At 41.3% G+C, this 15,725-nt stretch overlaps 1 protein-coding gene across 1 annotated transcript in view; it reads right to left on the reverse strand.

The window, feature by feature from the left end:
- The window catches only part of scara3 (scavenger receptor class A, member 3), a 111,710-nt gene that overhangs the window by 39,715 nt on the left and 56,270 nt on the right, over window positions 1-15,725 (reverse strand). The window contains 3 exon segments of the mRNA XM_051960950.1: window positions 3,059-3,178; window positions 4,471-4,515; window positions 12,457-12,492. Of these exon segments, the coding sequence (XP_051816910.1) occupies window positions 3,059-3,178; window positions 4,471-4,515; window positions 12,457-12,492 (201 nt within the window).

Genomic DNA, 15,725 nt, shown 5'->3' on the forward strand with positions numbered 1-15,725 from the left:
AATATTTAGTAGATCCTCGTTTGCAGAAATAACAGCCTCTAAACGCTTCCTATAGCTTCTAATAAGGGTCTGGATTCTGGTTGAAGGCATTTTTGACCATTCTTCTTAACAAAACATTTCAATTTCAGTCAGGTTTGATGGTTTCCGAGCATGGACAGGCCGCTTTAAATCAAACCACAGATTTTCAATAATATTCAGGTCTGGGGACTGAGATGGCCATTTCAGAACGTTGTACTTGTTCCCACCGAGATCTGCACCCGCGGTGGCTCCACCCAGGCTCGTGCCCTAGGCTTCCGTGCTTACCGCGGCAGCCCTCCTACTCATTGCAGCCTAGCCCTCGTGACTCCTGTTGCCGGCGACGGCCGGGTATGGGCCCGACGCTCCAGCGCCATCCATTTTCAGGGCTAGTTGATTCTGCATGAATGCCTTAGTAGAATTTGAGCAGTGTTTAGGGTCGTTGTCTTGTTGAAGTATCCAGCCCTGGCGCAACTTCAACTTTGTGACTAATTCTTGAACATTGTTCGCAAGAATCTGCTGATACTGACTGGAATCCATGAGACCTTCAACTTTAACAAGATTGCCAGTACCTGCACTGGCCACACAGCCCCACAGCATGATGGAACCAAGACCAAATTTTACTGTGGGTAACAAGTGTTTGTATTGGAATGCTGTGTTCTTCATCCGCCATGCATACCACCCCTTGTTATGTCCAAATAACTCAATTTTAGTTTCATCAGTCCACAGCACCTTATTCCAAAATGAAGTTGGCTTGTCCAAATGTGCTTTAGCATACCCCAAGCGACTCTATTTGTGGCATGTGTGCAGAAAAGGCTTCTTCTGCATTACTCTCCCATACACCATCCCCTTGTGCAAAGTGCGTTGAACAGTTGAACAATGCACAGTGACACCATCTGCAACAAGATCATGTTGTAGGTGTTTGGAGCCGGTCTGTGGGCTGAGTTTGACTGTTCTCATCATCCTTCGCCTCTGCTTTTCTGAGATTTTTCTTGGCCTGCCACTCTGGGCCTTAATTAGAACTGTGCCTGTGGTCTTGCATTTCCTCACTATGTTCCTCACAGTGGAAACTGACAGCTGAAATCTCCGAGCTAGCTTTTTGTATCCTTCCCCTAAACCATGATGTTGAACAATCTTCGCTTTCAGGTCATTTGACAGTTGTTTTGAGGCTCCCATGTTGCCACTCTTCAGAGAAGATGCAAAGAGGAGAACAACTTGCAATTGGTCACCTTTAATACCCTTTCTCATGATTGGCTTCACCTGTGTATGTAGGTCAAGGGTGAATGAGCTTACCAAACAAATTTTGTGTTCCAATAATTAGTGCTTAAAGGTATTCATCATGCCTACTTGTGTTTAAATAATTATTGCACACTTTCTGTAAATCCTATAAACTTCATTTCACTTCTCATATATCACTGTGTTTGTCTGCTATATGATATATTTAACTGAAATTGCTGATCTGAACAACCAGTGATTTATAACGGAAAATCTTGAAAATTATCAGGGGTGCCGAAACTTCTTCATACCACTGTATTTCAATGAATATTTGCCGAATGAATTTATGGTGTCAACCACTAGTTTCAAGTCTCTTTAAATAAGGAATGGTGTTAACTGTGTAAATTGTGATCCCATTTAGAGTAAAATAGAGAAACAAAGTCGGATTCCAGGTAGAACGGGGTTACCTTGTGACTGACCTGTCACAACCCATGGATTCTCAGTGATATCAACCACCTCATCGTGGATTAAACCACTAACCGCTAATGGCAACTAACAAACCTAAGTGAACACTCACACTGCGTCAATGTGTTTTCTGCATGTGTTTAGAAAAATTAAATGAAATGGCCACACACAGTTCACAGCACACCCAAAACAAAACCGTACTTTGTTATGTTATGTGCCAGCCCGATCTCACGAGGATTCGTGAAACTGTCACGTAAGTTTTAGTTTCGGTTTCGTGCGCACCAACACGATTTCGTCATGTTTTTCGTGCCGCTCACCACGAAATGCGCACCAATGTATTTTAAACGGCGGACTTTTCGTGCCACCCAGAACGTATTTCAAACGAATGTGTGTATTATATTTTTAATGTAAAACCATGGCGAATCCAACGCTATATTTTGCATGACATCGTCCCTAACCATAACCCTAACCATAACCATAACCCGGTGGTACACTTACCTTTTTTTTTTTTTTTTTTTTTTTTTTTTTTTTCCAATTTGCATAGGAATTTCAAGAATGTCCGGCGGCCGGCGGCCGCAAACGCGATCACACAAGCAGTATACGCCGATGGACAGCTTAGATCGTCATGAATCCGCTGGTATAAACCACTTTCAGCTGTGATTACCACAGCGGGTTTCGTTGTGAGCAACACGAAAAACATTTCGTGGTGAGCGGCACGAAAAACATGACGAAATCGTGTTGGTGCGCACGAAAAAGAAACAAAAAATTTACGTAACAGTTTCACGAATCCCCGTGAGACCGTGTTGCATGTGCTTGAATATGGGCTTGGATGTGATGTGGGATTTTGAATCACTCTGCCAGGCCTCACTCTCTCCTCTGAGATCCCTGAACGGTAGTAAAAGATCAAGATTTATAGCTTCCAGTTCCAATAGAAAGTGATGCTAATGTGAAAAGCATCTGTTGGTGCTGAACACCTGCCAAGTAAAACATGGCATGCACAAACAAGGGACACATTTATTTGATCTATGGGAGTTAAATGGACTGTGTTTTATTAAGACAAGTAAAAGGTAAGTAAAGAAGTCTGACCTATTCCCAGGACAAGTCTGCTTGCAACTCTTATTTGCTTATCTTTATTTTTTAGCCCTATTGTACTTTTGCATTTCATGTATTACCTCTTCCGTGCCTCAGCTGTGTCCAGCTGCTGTAACATGTCAATTTCCCCAGTGAGAGATCAATAAAGTTTATCTTATCTTATCTTGCAATACAGCAAAGCTTTTGGCATCTCGGAAGGGAGAGATAAAATATTGAGGACTTTTTTCACTTCAGGCTGCAGAGGGACAATCAAAAGTCAAAGTGAGCTCACCAAGTGATGCCAGCACTGCAACAGTAATGATGAGGAAAGCAACAAATCCATAGAGAACTTTGACGGCAAGCTGGAGAGAATGGCTCTGCTGGCATCTCACACAACCACCTCTAGTTCGACCTGGAGACATATCAAATCAACATAAACATACAATAACTGAATGTGTGCAAGTAAATAGACTTTAAATACACAGATGAATCAAAACATTAATGCAGGACTTTGACAATCATGACAGCCAAATAACTGGAAATGGAAGCATCACCAAAACAGCAAGATGCAGGAGGTGTTGGAACAAACAGTGGCTCCAACTGCACTGGACTCAAAAGAGCTTCTGCATGCAAATTTGTGACTGATACCTCAGGGTATCTTTATTATTCACATGGAATTCAAGCCTTGGTAGGCTATCTTTTGCTGTTTGTTGTTGAGCTGGTAGTGTACAGTGGATTTTTACATTTCTTTTTCACTGAAAGCAGCAGCCTGTTGTAGCCAAAACAAAGCTCCAGGAGCAGTGAAGGAACCAGAATAGAAAGGATTCAGGCTAGTAGACATTTGAACATTGAGCTGAAAGTCATTATAAAACACCATGAAGTCTTCCAGATTCTGATGATAATTCTCAAGAGGTTCATCACTACAAGCAACCCCTTTCACATTGACAACTGATGCACAATTTGTTATGGTTATGGTCGTGCTCCTGCCCTTGGTCTCCCCTTTTCCTTCTTTTCCTCATTATTGTCTTTTGTGTATGTTTTTTTGGCTTGTGTGTCTCCGTCTCCCTCTGTCTGCCAGCCTTCCCTCTTGTCTCTCTCTCCTGTCACTCGCCCCCTGGCTTTGTCACCTGCTTCTGATTGCTGCACGAGCATCAGCTGCCATTAATCAGTCAGTTCACTCACCTGTTCTCTCAGCCATTTAAGCCCTCTGCTTTCCTCAGTCTTTCCTGGAGCATTGTTTGCCATCACCACTTTGTTGCCACAGCCTCTTGTTCCCCACCTCTGGACTGCGTTTGTTTTTGGACCTTTCTGCTTTTATCTTTTTCTGGATTACCCTCCCTTTGGACCCTGTGTGTGGATTACCTCAGACTGTTTGCTCCCTTTATTAGGAATCCTTAGTAGTGTGAGTACTTCCCCTCTGCCTTGCTGTATTAAGCCTTGTGGTGCCATAGCATTAGTCTATTTGGTTTTCGCCCTGCTTCCCGAGTCCTGGTTACGTTATTTGTGTTTTTGGAGTTTTCGTTAAATAAAATTCCTTTTCATTACTACCTTTTGCCTGTCTGTTTGTCTGCGTTTGGGTTCTCCACCCCCACAATCGTAACACAATTACAGTGAAAGTAGCAATGAAAGTTGCTTTAAATATCAAATGAAATGAAAAATGCAAAAAGCTATTTGTTTATGGACCAGTGTGCAGGCTGATCTCACCCCAAAATGAAGGAACTTCCTCCTCTTCTCCAGTGAGGTCCTCCTCTGAGGAACAATAAAGAAAACTATTTAAAATCAAGATATGATCTAACCATAAAACAATGGCATGTTGTTCATTTTCATGATTTTTTTGCCACCTGAAATATAATTGCATTGTCATCAATGGCTACATGCATAGTGCCATATTCATGGCATAAGGAAAGGATGGAGATGGATAATTTTGCATTGGTAATATTGTTTTATATTTGGTCTTAGTAGAGTTGTGGTGATGTTTGAGATCTTTGGATAAATACTGCTGTTTGTTCATCCATCCATTCTCTATACACCGCTTTATCTTCAGTAGGGTCGCGGGGGGGGCTGGAGCCTATCCCAGCTGACTCGGGCGAAGGCAGGGGACACCCTGGACAGGTCGCCAGTCTGTCACAGGGCTACATATACAGACAGACAATCACTCTCGCATTCACACCTACGGGCAATTTAGAGTAATCAATTAACCTCAGCATATTTTTGGACTGTGGGAGGAAGCCGGAGTGCCCGGAGAAAACCCACGCATGCACAGGGAGAACATGCAAACTCCATGCAGAAAGATCCCAGGCCGGGATTTGAACCGGGGATCTTCTTGCTGCAAGGCGAAAGGGCTAACCACTGATCCCACTGGGCAGCCCTACTGCTGTTTGTAAAAACATTAGTAGGAAAACGTTTCAAGGGTTTCTTTTACTTTAACAGAAGGTTTAGCAAGTTTGCGCTTGTGTCTATGGCTTAACTTTTAACATAATGATCTAACCCTCTAAAGTGTACTAACTGTGAAACAAAGAAAGCCAGTTTAACAGTGTAAGCCGATTGGCTCCTGATGTTCCTGTGTGAATGCTGTCCAGTGAAACTGAGAGGAACTGCTGTAATTGAATCTATGAATGGGTTTTCACTATGGGGGGCTGTCAGGGACATTATTCAGAATTACCTCTCACACACACATATGAAATGCTCTCATACATACAAGTGAAACACTCTCACACACACTACTGAAATGCTCTCATACATACAAGGGAAACGCTCTCATACACACTGCTGAAATGCTGTCATACATACAAGTGAAACACTCACACACACTACTGAAATGCTCTCATACATACAAGGGAAACGCTCTCATACACACTGCTGAAATGCTGTCATACATACAAGTGAAACACTCTCACACACTACTGAAATTCTCTCATACATACAAGTGAAACACTCTCACACACACTACTGAAATCCTCTCATACAAACAAGTGAAAAGCTCTCACACACACTACTGAAATGCTCTTGTATAAACAACTGAAATACTGTCTGAAAAGCAGACAAGATCAGTTGGCAGCAGCAGGGGGCAGAGACAAAAAGCTGTGGTCAAGTCAGACGATTTCCAGCAGCCTTCAGTCTTCTCATTTGCGTTTTTGTTTAATTGCGGGTAGGAGTTTGGGCTCAAGGTATAGACCAGCCTTTCAGGAAGTTCCAGAAACAATCACAGTGTACAGTCTCTCCAGTTGTTTAAATAATGGCTTTAGGCGTTATGTATCTGATTTGTGTTTTCTGTTCATTGTTAAACTTCAGTGTGAATTCATGTAAATCAGCATCTCAACAATTTGTATAAATGGTCTGTCCCTCAAAACCCCATCAGTGCATATTATATTATTGATCTGTCAGATACTTAGACGTCTTTAACAATCATAACTTATTAGCAGTTTTGTTGTCGATATAAAAACTTCTCAATTTTGTTGAACTGTTATTTTAATTTTATTTGTCAGATTTTGAAAGTTCATTGTGTTAACAGAATACATATTGTGATGGTTAGTGATCAGCAACTAAATAATCAGTTTTACAGATCATAAACTGCCTACAGTAGTTGTTGTCTTTTAACATTGCACTAGTTTTAATATCGAGGTCTTTTTTTGACACTTATGTTTTATTAAATTTTACAATACATCAATAACAAAAACAAACAAGAAAAAACAAAAAAACAAACAAAATGTGTAGGTTGCACAGTCTTAATTATTTTGTATATACACAATGTCATTTTTTCCCATTGTTGGTTCTTGTAGTCTCAGTCAATGGGTTAGTTTTTCCATGTTGAATATGTCCTCTATTGTGGCTATCCATTGTTTCTTTGATGGGACAGTATTTTGTCCCCATGTCATGGACAGTACCATCATCAAAATTGCATAAATAAAAGAATTCAGGTTTCATCGGGATTGTATAACCCAGTACTTTTCTCAGGACATTATAGATGTTTTTCCAAAATTCTGACAGTTTGGGACATTTCCAGAAAATGTGTGAATGGTCGACATCTAATCCTCCACATTCTCTCTAGCATTTCTGATGTATCTGTAATTGTTTACTTTTTAGCTTTGGTGTAATAAAAATTGTATGAGACTTTTCCAGGCAAACTCCCTCCACATCCGAGAGCTAGTTGTCGTGTGACAAACTTTCTCTGCCAATCTATCTCTTTGATTATTATTATTATTATTATTATTATTATTATCATTATTAGGGTCCGAGCACCGAGGGTGCCGAGGACAGGTGGTGCAAGGGCACCGACTGTCCAAGGCACTTGCGGTGCCTAGGACCCTATTGAAACCCTAGAGTTTATTATTATTATTATTATTATTAGGGTCAGAGCACCGAGGGTGCGAAGGACAGGCGGTGCAAGGGCACCGACTGTGCAAGGGCACCGACTGTCCAAGGCACCAGCGGTGCCAAGGACCCTATCGAAACCCTAGGGTTTATTATCATTATTATTATTATATATTTTTTTCTCCCGCAAAATGAATTTGCTTTTTGGCGGCCTTATCATACCCCAAAACCCAAAAAAGTGAAAAAGTCATAGCGCCACCTGTTGGTAATAGTAAGTTTAAGGCCTTATATTTTCAGGTACAATGGCTCCAAACTTGGTGATATCATGCTGGAAATTGGTCAGTCGAGTCTTCACCTCTTGACAATCCCACACTGTGAAGAGTGTGACATTTCATGCAACGCTGTTGCCGTAGCAACCAAATATCGCCATGAAAAACAAAGTCCTTTCTGACAGCTTAGGAATACTCCAATACTCACAAAAATTACCACACACATCACCATTGACCCAAGGAACAACACTGTATGCATCTTGGCACTGCACATGCTATAGCGCCCCCTACAGTATTTTTAACAAACAGCCCCCCCCCCCCAGCACGTTTCACCTACATCCATGAAATCTGGGAGGCTTATAGAGCACATCGGGATGCACAAAAAAGCCTCTTGGAGCCATGCCCTAAATCCAACAGGAAGTTGGCCATCTGACCCAGGCTCATCAGTCTCTTGGCTGGAGGAGTCAGCAGTTGACTCAGGTCTAACAGTGTCTCGGCCAGGGAATGGGCCTGCTGACTCCAGCTTAATTCATCTGCTGGGTGGGTCATCTGCAGGGCTTGGCTGTTTGGAGATGGAGACAGCGTTGACCCGCTTGGAGACGAAGGCTGCGGAGTCGACGGCGTCGACCCGCTCGGAGACGAAGGCTGCAGAGTCGGCGGCGAAGACACTCTGAAGGCCGGCGCCTCGCTCGGAGACTGCTGCGTCTGGGGCGGCGTCCTCGACCCACTCTGGAGCTGCTGCTGCTGCTGCTGCTGCTGCTGCTGCTGCTGCTTCTGCTGCGTCCTCGACCCGCTCTGGAGCTGCTGCTGTGGCTACTGCTGCGTCCTCAACCCGCTCTGGAGCTGCTGCTGTGGCTGCTGCTGCGTCCTCAACCCGCTCTGGAGCTGCTGCTGTGGCTGCTGCTGCATCCTCGACCCGCTCTGGAGCTGCTGCTGTGGCTGCTGCGGTGTCCTCGACCCACTCTGGAGCTGCTGCTGCGGCTGCTGCGGCGGCGGCGACCCGCTCAGGAACTGCGGCTGCGGCGGCGGCGACCTGCTCAGGAACTGCGGCTGCGGCAGCGTCCCGCTCAGGAATGTTTCCAATAAATTAATTAATGTAGGTAGTGACTTATGTGGTTGTTAAAGGTATGCTATCACATCATCTGCAAAAAGTGCAATCTTATGTTCTACTCCATTTATCATAACTCCTTTGATATCTTGATTTGTCTTACTGCTTGTGCCAGGGGTTCAATAAAGATTGAGAAGAGCATAGGGGAAAGCCCACACCCTTGTCTTGTTGATCTTTGGAGAGTAATTTTAAATATTGAGGTCTTTTAAACTTAATTTAAAAAAGTCTAAACCAATCAGCTGTTAGATCAGGTGAGAGATAGGTGTTTCCCATCATGCCCTGGGTCTTGCAGTCAGTGGAAAGCAATGTGGGTTCAGAAAACTATTTCCCCCGCAGTTTTGTGAGGTCATTGTTGTCAAGCCAGTACATGATATCAGAGCGAGTCAGGACCAAGTTGGAAACAGATCCAATCGATTCTGATCGATTCTGCGCAGGCCTGGCTCATCTCAAAGTAGCTAAATGATGCTATGACAGCATCAATGGAGGATATGAATCTAAACAGTCAGTATCATATTGAGAACTGCTCATTCCTATAACATATAGGCATTGTGCTAAAATGTTCACACAGACCAAAAGGAGTGTGTGACACTGTTCAGTTGCTCCTGTGTTCTAACTGCTTTTACTTAATGCATAAATCACAATGTACAGTAGTAATAATTTCTAACTAGACTGTTATAATTAGTGTAACAATTTATTTTATTGTATGACAACTACAAGTGCAATAAACTGTAATGAGTAAAATGGCAATATGTCATTTATCACCTATCTCTCTACCTGCTGCAACAGTCAGTAACAGTGACAGGAGGACACAATATCAGAAATATAGGCTAGTCTATTTTAATGACATATGTCTTTTAAAAAATATATATAAAATAATTTTTCATTTTCCCTTCACGAAACACTCTGAAATTTTACGGTTCATTGTGTTCCACAACAGTGACAATAACCGGCAACAATGAAATATAGCAAATTTATTTTGACTGCGGCAGAAATTTATTCAAGCACAATAAGCACACAAAACCTTAAACAAAACGTCTACCATCATTTGTTTGAAATTTGCTTCCCTTGGACCAGTCCAAAATAAAATCTGCAGTGCCTCCACATCTAAAATAAAATTCACGATTTGTGTAAACAATAAAAAACTTTTTATATGCAGGTTTAGGTGCTCCATTATCTCATACAAATGTGAGGATTTCAGTGTATTGTTTTAAAATATTTCACGAAATGTGTGTGAATTTCATTCATACGAGAGCATTTCAGTATGGTGTGAGATGATTTTACTTATTTATATGAAAGCATTTCAGTATGGTGTGTGAGATGATTTTACTTATTTATATGAAAGCATTTCAGTATGGTGTGTGAGATTATTTCACATATTTATATGAAATCATTTCAGTATGGTGTGTGAGAGCATTTCAGTTAAAACGGAAGGTGTTTCAGTAAAACCGGAAGGGCTTCCGGTTAACAAAAAACGCGCAATTCGCATAGCGCAGTCCAGGTGACGATCGTTAGCTAAGTTGTTAGCAACACTAATGTCTGCCCAGCAGCCTGCAAGTAGCCTAACCGAGGCAGCTGCGTTACTGCACACTGTACTAGCGTCGGCGGAGACCATTAGGACCCTGTCAGATGCAACAGTTGAGCAGCAACCAAGCAACATGCTCGACAGTCACATGAGGTCGCTTTTCCCCTCCAGACAGCCCAGCAGCATGACACAGCCAAGTGCAGCTCCAGTTCCAAGACTGTGTGCAGCGCGATATCAAGCGCAACGCATCAGCTCTTAGACATCAGGCACGAGGAGGAAAAGGTAAATTTTATTTTTATTTTATATATATATGCAAGCGCGAGGGATTGAGCCATCGTTACCATCGTTATTGGGGTTTCTGCGGACCCTAAAAGTTTTAGATTTACTGTAAACTTGGCGTATGTATTGCAGTGGGAGCAGGTATGTACACTATCGAATTAGATGCAGGTAGGCATAGACATATATACGTAGACACCTCATAGGCTGTCGAGAGACGTGCCTACAGCGCCGCCATCTTGGAACGGGGCCAGTGGAGGCACCGATGCATAGACATCTATGGAGGCAAGAGGTACTGCTGAATCTCAAAGTGGAATTATTCGCTGAATTTTGAACCGATTGCCAAACAGTTTGATTTTTTTTGGAAACATCACACGTGTAGCTACTATACAAGGTGCTCGGATATTTTTTACAATGCTGGTTTTGCCACTCAAAACTTAAGCTACACACTATCTCCCTCTGACTCCAGCACAGTTATTTAAACAGCAGATGAGCTTCGTGAAAGATGCCGGACTTCTGTTCAGCCTATGGATGCTCTAATGAGCGCTGTAAGGAACAACAGCTCGTAGGATTACTTTTCACATGTAAGATGTATGTAAGGAATAATATATTGTTAGCAGGTTGTCATAGCTAGAGTGAAATAAACGCCGACAAGACAGATAGAACCCCATCAGCTCCGTGTCTGGCTTCTACCCATGATCTAACCAGCTCTCTACATCATCCTGTGTATTACACAGCTGCTTACAGGTGAAATAACTAATCTGAGATCTTTTTTTTGTTTAAAATCCGATGTTATAAATCTAGCATACCTAGCAACAGCCTGTTACAAGGAAAAAAAACAGACTTACTGCAGTAATTGGTGGATTAGAATACAACATCTGATAGATCTAATAATAGCCCTGATTTATGATGGATTATTTTTGTTGTAGACAATTCTTTATCTCTGGCTACTTTTCTCACATGTTTAAGCTTTCCCAAAGAACGTGATTTATACACGTGATATATTAGTAATAGTAGTAGTAATAATAACAGTAATAATAATAATGATAAAAATTAATAGTAATAATAGCAGTAATAATAGTATAATAAAAATAATTGATATAATAGTAATAGTAGTAGTAGTAATAATAATAATAATAATGATAATAGTAATAGTAGTAGTAGTAATAATAGCAGTAATAATAGTAAGAGTAATATAGTAGTAGTATTAGTAATAATAATAATAATAATAGAAGTAATAGTAATAATAATAATCATAATAATAATACCAGTAACTGTAATATAAAAAATAATAAACAATAATCATACAATATTATAGGAATATAATGATAATTATATGAAGTAGTATATATAAAGCATTTCAAATGTGTGTGTGAGAGGTAATTCTGAATAATGTCCCTGACGGCCCCCCATATTTCACTGCAGGAACTCTGGGCAGGCACGAGTTGGTCCTAACATTTACAGGTAAAGCCTGAAATTTGACCGTTCAGCGCTGTAGTTCCGTTGCAATGTAGGACCCAATAGCTTTCAACCAAGACCTGAACTCAGGGTGCACCAAAACAAGAAAAATGAAGGTTCCGGACACAACTCCACTTCTATGAGCATGTAGGATATGTCATGCTAGCTTGTAAAGTGAGTTCTGCATTGAAGATGGGATGTTAAGGAGGGGGTAGACTGCTACTTGATTCATCAAGAAAGAAAAATGGCACTCATCATCTTCTCCAACTTTAACAATCAGCATTTGTGTTCTCTAAGTTTAACCAATCAAAAGTACCTACCCTGGAGTAGGTGAAGTACATTTCCTCTGACAAAAAGGTCACTAGAAAAGGTTCTATAGAGCAGTTCTTATGCCTGGAAAACTGCCCTTTTGTGAACTGCAAACCCTCTGAAGAACAGCTTTCAGAGAAATCTTAGTTGCTGTTATGATCTGGATATTTATGTGAACACTCTCTACAAGTCCAAAAATGACAATGCTTATGGATCATGAATGCAGCATTTGACTCTTTTGCTTTTCTCTGAGACCAGTAATGCTGATTTCTAATGACAACAATAAATCCAAGCCAGCATGGTGAAAAACGGCTTGTCTGCTTGGGCATACAATTATGTGTATATGTGGAGACAAGGGAGGAACTGACAGTAATGTAAAATGAACTTGTTGACATCAGTTCCTGTTGGCCCAAAACAACAGAAAACTTGATCATTACCTTTGAAAAGCTGGTTCTCGTATCCACCACCGTTGTCTGCCAAAGAGAAAGAAAGAGAGACACAAAGCAGACATTTAAAAAATGAAACTGACTGAAATTCAATTCTACTCAGGGCTCCAGACTGTGACTAAATGGTCGCATTTTGCGACCAAAATTTGAGCGAGTGCGAGTAAATTTTTCATCTACTCGCGCATGTCCCACCAGTAAATTTACCGATTCTTTCTTTTAAAAATTATTATTGAATATTTTTTGCTGTTGACAAACTTCTGCTCCACACTTCAGCCTGGTAGACAATAATGCGCAAATGAGCTGGTTTAACCGACATTAACTCCAAAAGGAGAAGAAAGGAGACGAAAACCAAAGAAGAAGAAGGCGGGCCAATTTGTGTGAGAGTCAGGGGTGAATGACGGTGAAGCTCTTGATGTTTCACAAAGCCTTTGTTTACGTTCAACCTTATTTTGAACACAAATTCACCTTTCTGTCCTTCACTCCTTTCTTGTCCCCATTCCAGCTGCTTCTAAGTTTAGACACATCCTTTGCTGGACAGCAACAGCGTGGAACCATTTTCTTTCGTCTTTACGTGAATTTTCGGACTTTTCAGCAGCGCCTTCGTCATGTCAAGAAACCTCTTCTTAGAGAATCACTTCCTGTGCCGCTGAATTGGTCACAAAATAAAAGCCCATAGCATTAAAAATACGCCTTCAAAATAGAAGCCTGGAGGGAACGGTTATTTTTACACCAGCAAAACAAAGGCTTGCAAAAATTGATGAACTGATCAACAGACCTTTATAAGAGTAATTTACATACACGTGATTTGGTATAAATAACATAATGTGCACATGCATAACACATGCCTGTACTCAGCACAAGGTCTTTTTTATTACGGATTTCATCTGTCGGAAATTATACGTCATCTGAGCAGCCTTTGTGGAGTACTGCGCTCTCTGAGTGCTTTTCTTGTTATGTTGTGTCAACTGCTGCACAATAAATTGTGAATTGAAAACATAGTTTCTGCATTTATTGTGCAAGCATTTATCAATAATACAGTGAAATGAGAGGAAATGTGAAAATTTACTTTGCAAGTCGATTTTGGTGTGCACCCCTAAATTTTCTGCTCGCGCTCCTAAATTTTTAAGTTTGGGGCCACTGTGCTTCTAGGAAAAAAGTTAGTCTGGAGCCCTGCTACTGGAGCCACCAAGTTTTATCAGTCCCGTCATAAATCACAGACACCAGCTGCCTCACAATCCATCTCTCTGAAGTCTCTCCATTGTGCTCATTGTATGCAACATGAGGCTGTGATCCCAAAAAGTGAATGTTTTTCTTCTGCTCAGATGCTGCTCACTCAGTATAAATCATCTTCATAGTGGTGCAAAGCAAGAGACAGTTGATGTTTTGTGTGGTGATTCTGGTGGAGTATTGTGTGTTTTGTGAGTTTGAGGAGGCTGTCATCACACACTGAAACAGGCTATAGAAAATATAAGAGAATTTACTAGAGCGTCTAAGAAACCAAATAAAACCAGTTTACGCACATCGCCGGTGCTCCATCTGTTGTAAGTCCAACAAATTTGTCCCAGGGCAGTTACATGTCAGTTACACTTGGAAATACGTTTTCAAAAGTATTTTCCTGTCGTTGTCCCGTGCATCGATTTAATGTCCAATGTTTCCTCTGTAACGCTCAAATCGGAGTCCACTCACGGATGAAGACAGCTGACTGTGCAGTGTCCATCATGTCAGTACTTTCATCAACAGCAAGAGAGTATGCAATAAACTTCTTGCTTCTTTGAGTCAACCGTCTTCTTAAATCAGTGGCCATCTGACAAACCTGATCAGCAACTGTATTTCTACTCAGGCTTACATTTGCCAACATCTGCTTTTTGGGTGGACACCTTCAGCATACAGTTCTTCAGAAACTCTCCCTCGGTAAATGGACTGGTTTGGCTATCTCTTCTGCCCACAATAAAGCTTGCTTTCACAGCAGCTTCACTATGTGTTTCGCTCTAGTGAAAAACATCTGCTGAGATGTCAGATTCTTCTTTAACTCTTCTACCTTCTGTAGCTTCTGGTCTGCATGCAGGTTTTTCAGCTTGTCCTGATGTTTTGTCTCAAAGTGCCATCTTAGATTAAATTCCTTAATTACAGCCACATTAGCTCCACAAATTAAGACACACGGGTTTACCGGCAGTGTCAACATACATATACTCAGCCTCCCAGGCTAGCTTTGATGTTACAATAGGGTTGCAGACAATGACAGACGCTTGACTTAAATGACGCGGAAATGTTCCAGGTAACTATCATTCGGCAAGGCAGCTGTTTGCGCTGCATTATGGGATCTGTAGTTTGTGTTATCAGCGCTTCATATCGTCGGGTCATTAATAACAATAATAAGAGATCAATGTAAAATGAGCTTGTGGGCCGGATATAATTGTATTATGGGCCGGATATGGCCCGCGGTCCTTGAGTTTGACACATGTGATCGAGAGCTTGTATTGATATTTGTAGTCAGTTCCTTTAACGTGTGAGAAGAGTAGATCTATGTTTGTAATATTGACTTCAGGAGGCATATGATTCAATTAATAGAGAGCTCTTCAATCTGGTGTTGATAGAAAGTTCTATCATAGTACTTTTCAGGAGAAAAATCACTGGAGAGAAGTTCAGTATTTTAATTTTGGTCCAATGGTGCTGTCATATATTGACCAGTATAAATATCTTGGTTGACACTCAGGAACATTACCATTAGCTTGAAAAATTGGAGGTTTAATGCTACTCCAGAGAAAGACAGACTTTGTTTGCCGTGTAATATAGGTGAAGTTGAGAATGAGGTTCAATTTATGTTTCACTGTCCTGTAAATGAAGATGCAAGGGAGGTACTTTTCAGAAAGATGTCCTTTGTTTATGCTGACTTCTTTTGGTTGGATGACAATGAAAAATTTTAGTTATGTTTTAGAAGGGAAACCTTTTTCATGCTGTAAAGTAGTGGTTAGCACTTTCGCCTTGCAGCAAGAAGATCCCCGGTTCAAATCCCGGCCTGGGCCTGGGATCTTTCTACATGGAGTTTGCATGTTCTCCCTGTGCATGTGTGGGTTTTCTCCAGGAACTCCGGCTTTTTTGCCCAGTGATGCCAAAAACCCAACTTACCCCAGCTTTAAAAGTGGTCCGAGTCCCCTTAACCCATTGCGCTTCAGTGTTCTGCCCACGTAACACTTTGAGATCTGCATAAGCATTTCCTTAAATGTCTGAAGCTGCAAATGCAATTATACAAACACTATACA

The sequence above is a fragment of the Acanthochromis polyacanthus genome, chromosome 16 (genome assembly GCF_021347895.1).
Source record: "Acanthochromis polyacanthus isolate Apoly-LR-REF ecotype Palm Island chromosome 16, KAUST_Apoly_ChrSc, whole genome shotgun sequence".
Taxonomy (NCBI): domain Eukaryota; kingdom Metazoa; phylum Chordata; class Actinopteri; family Pomacentridae; genus Acanthochromis; species Acanthochromis polyacanthus.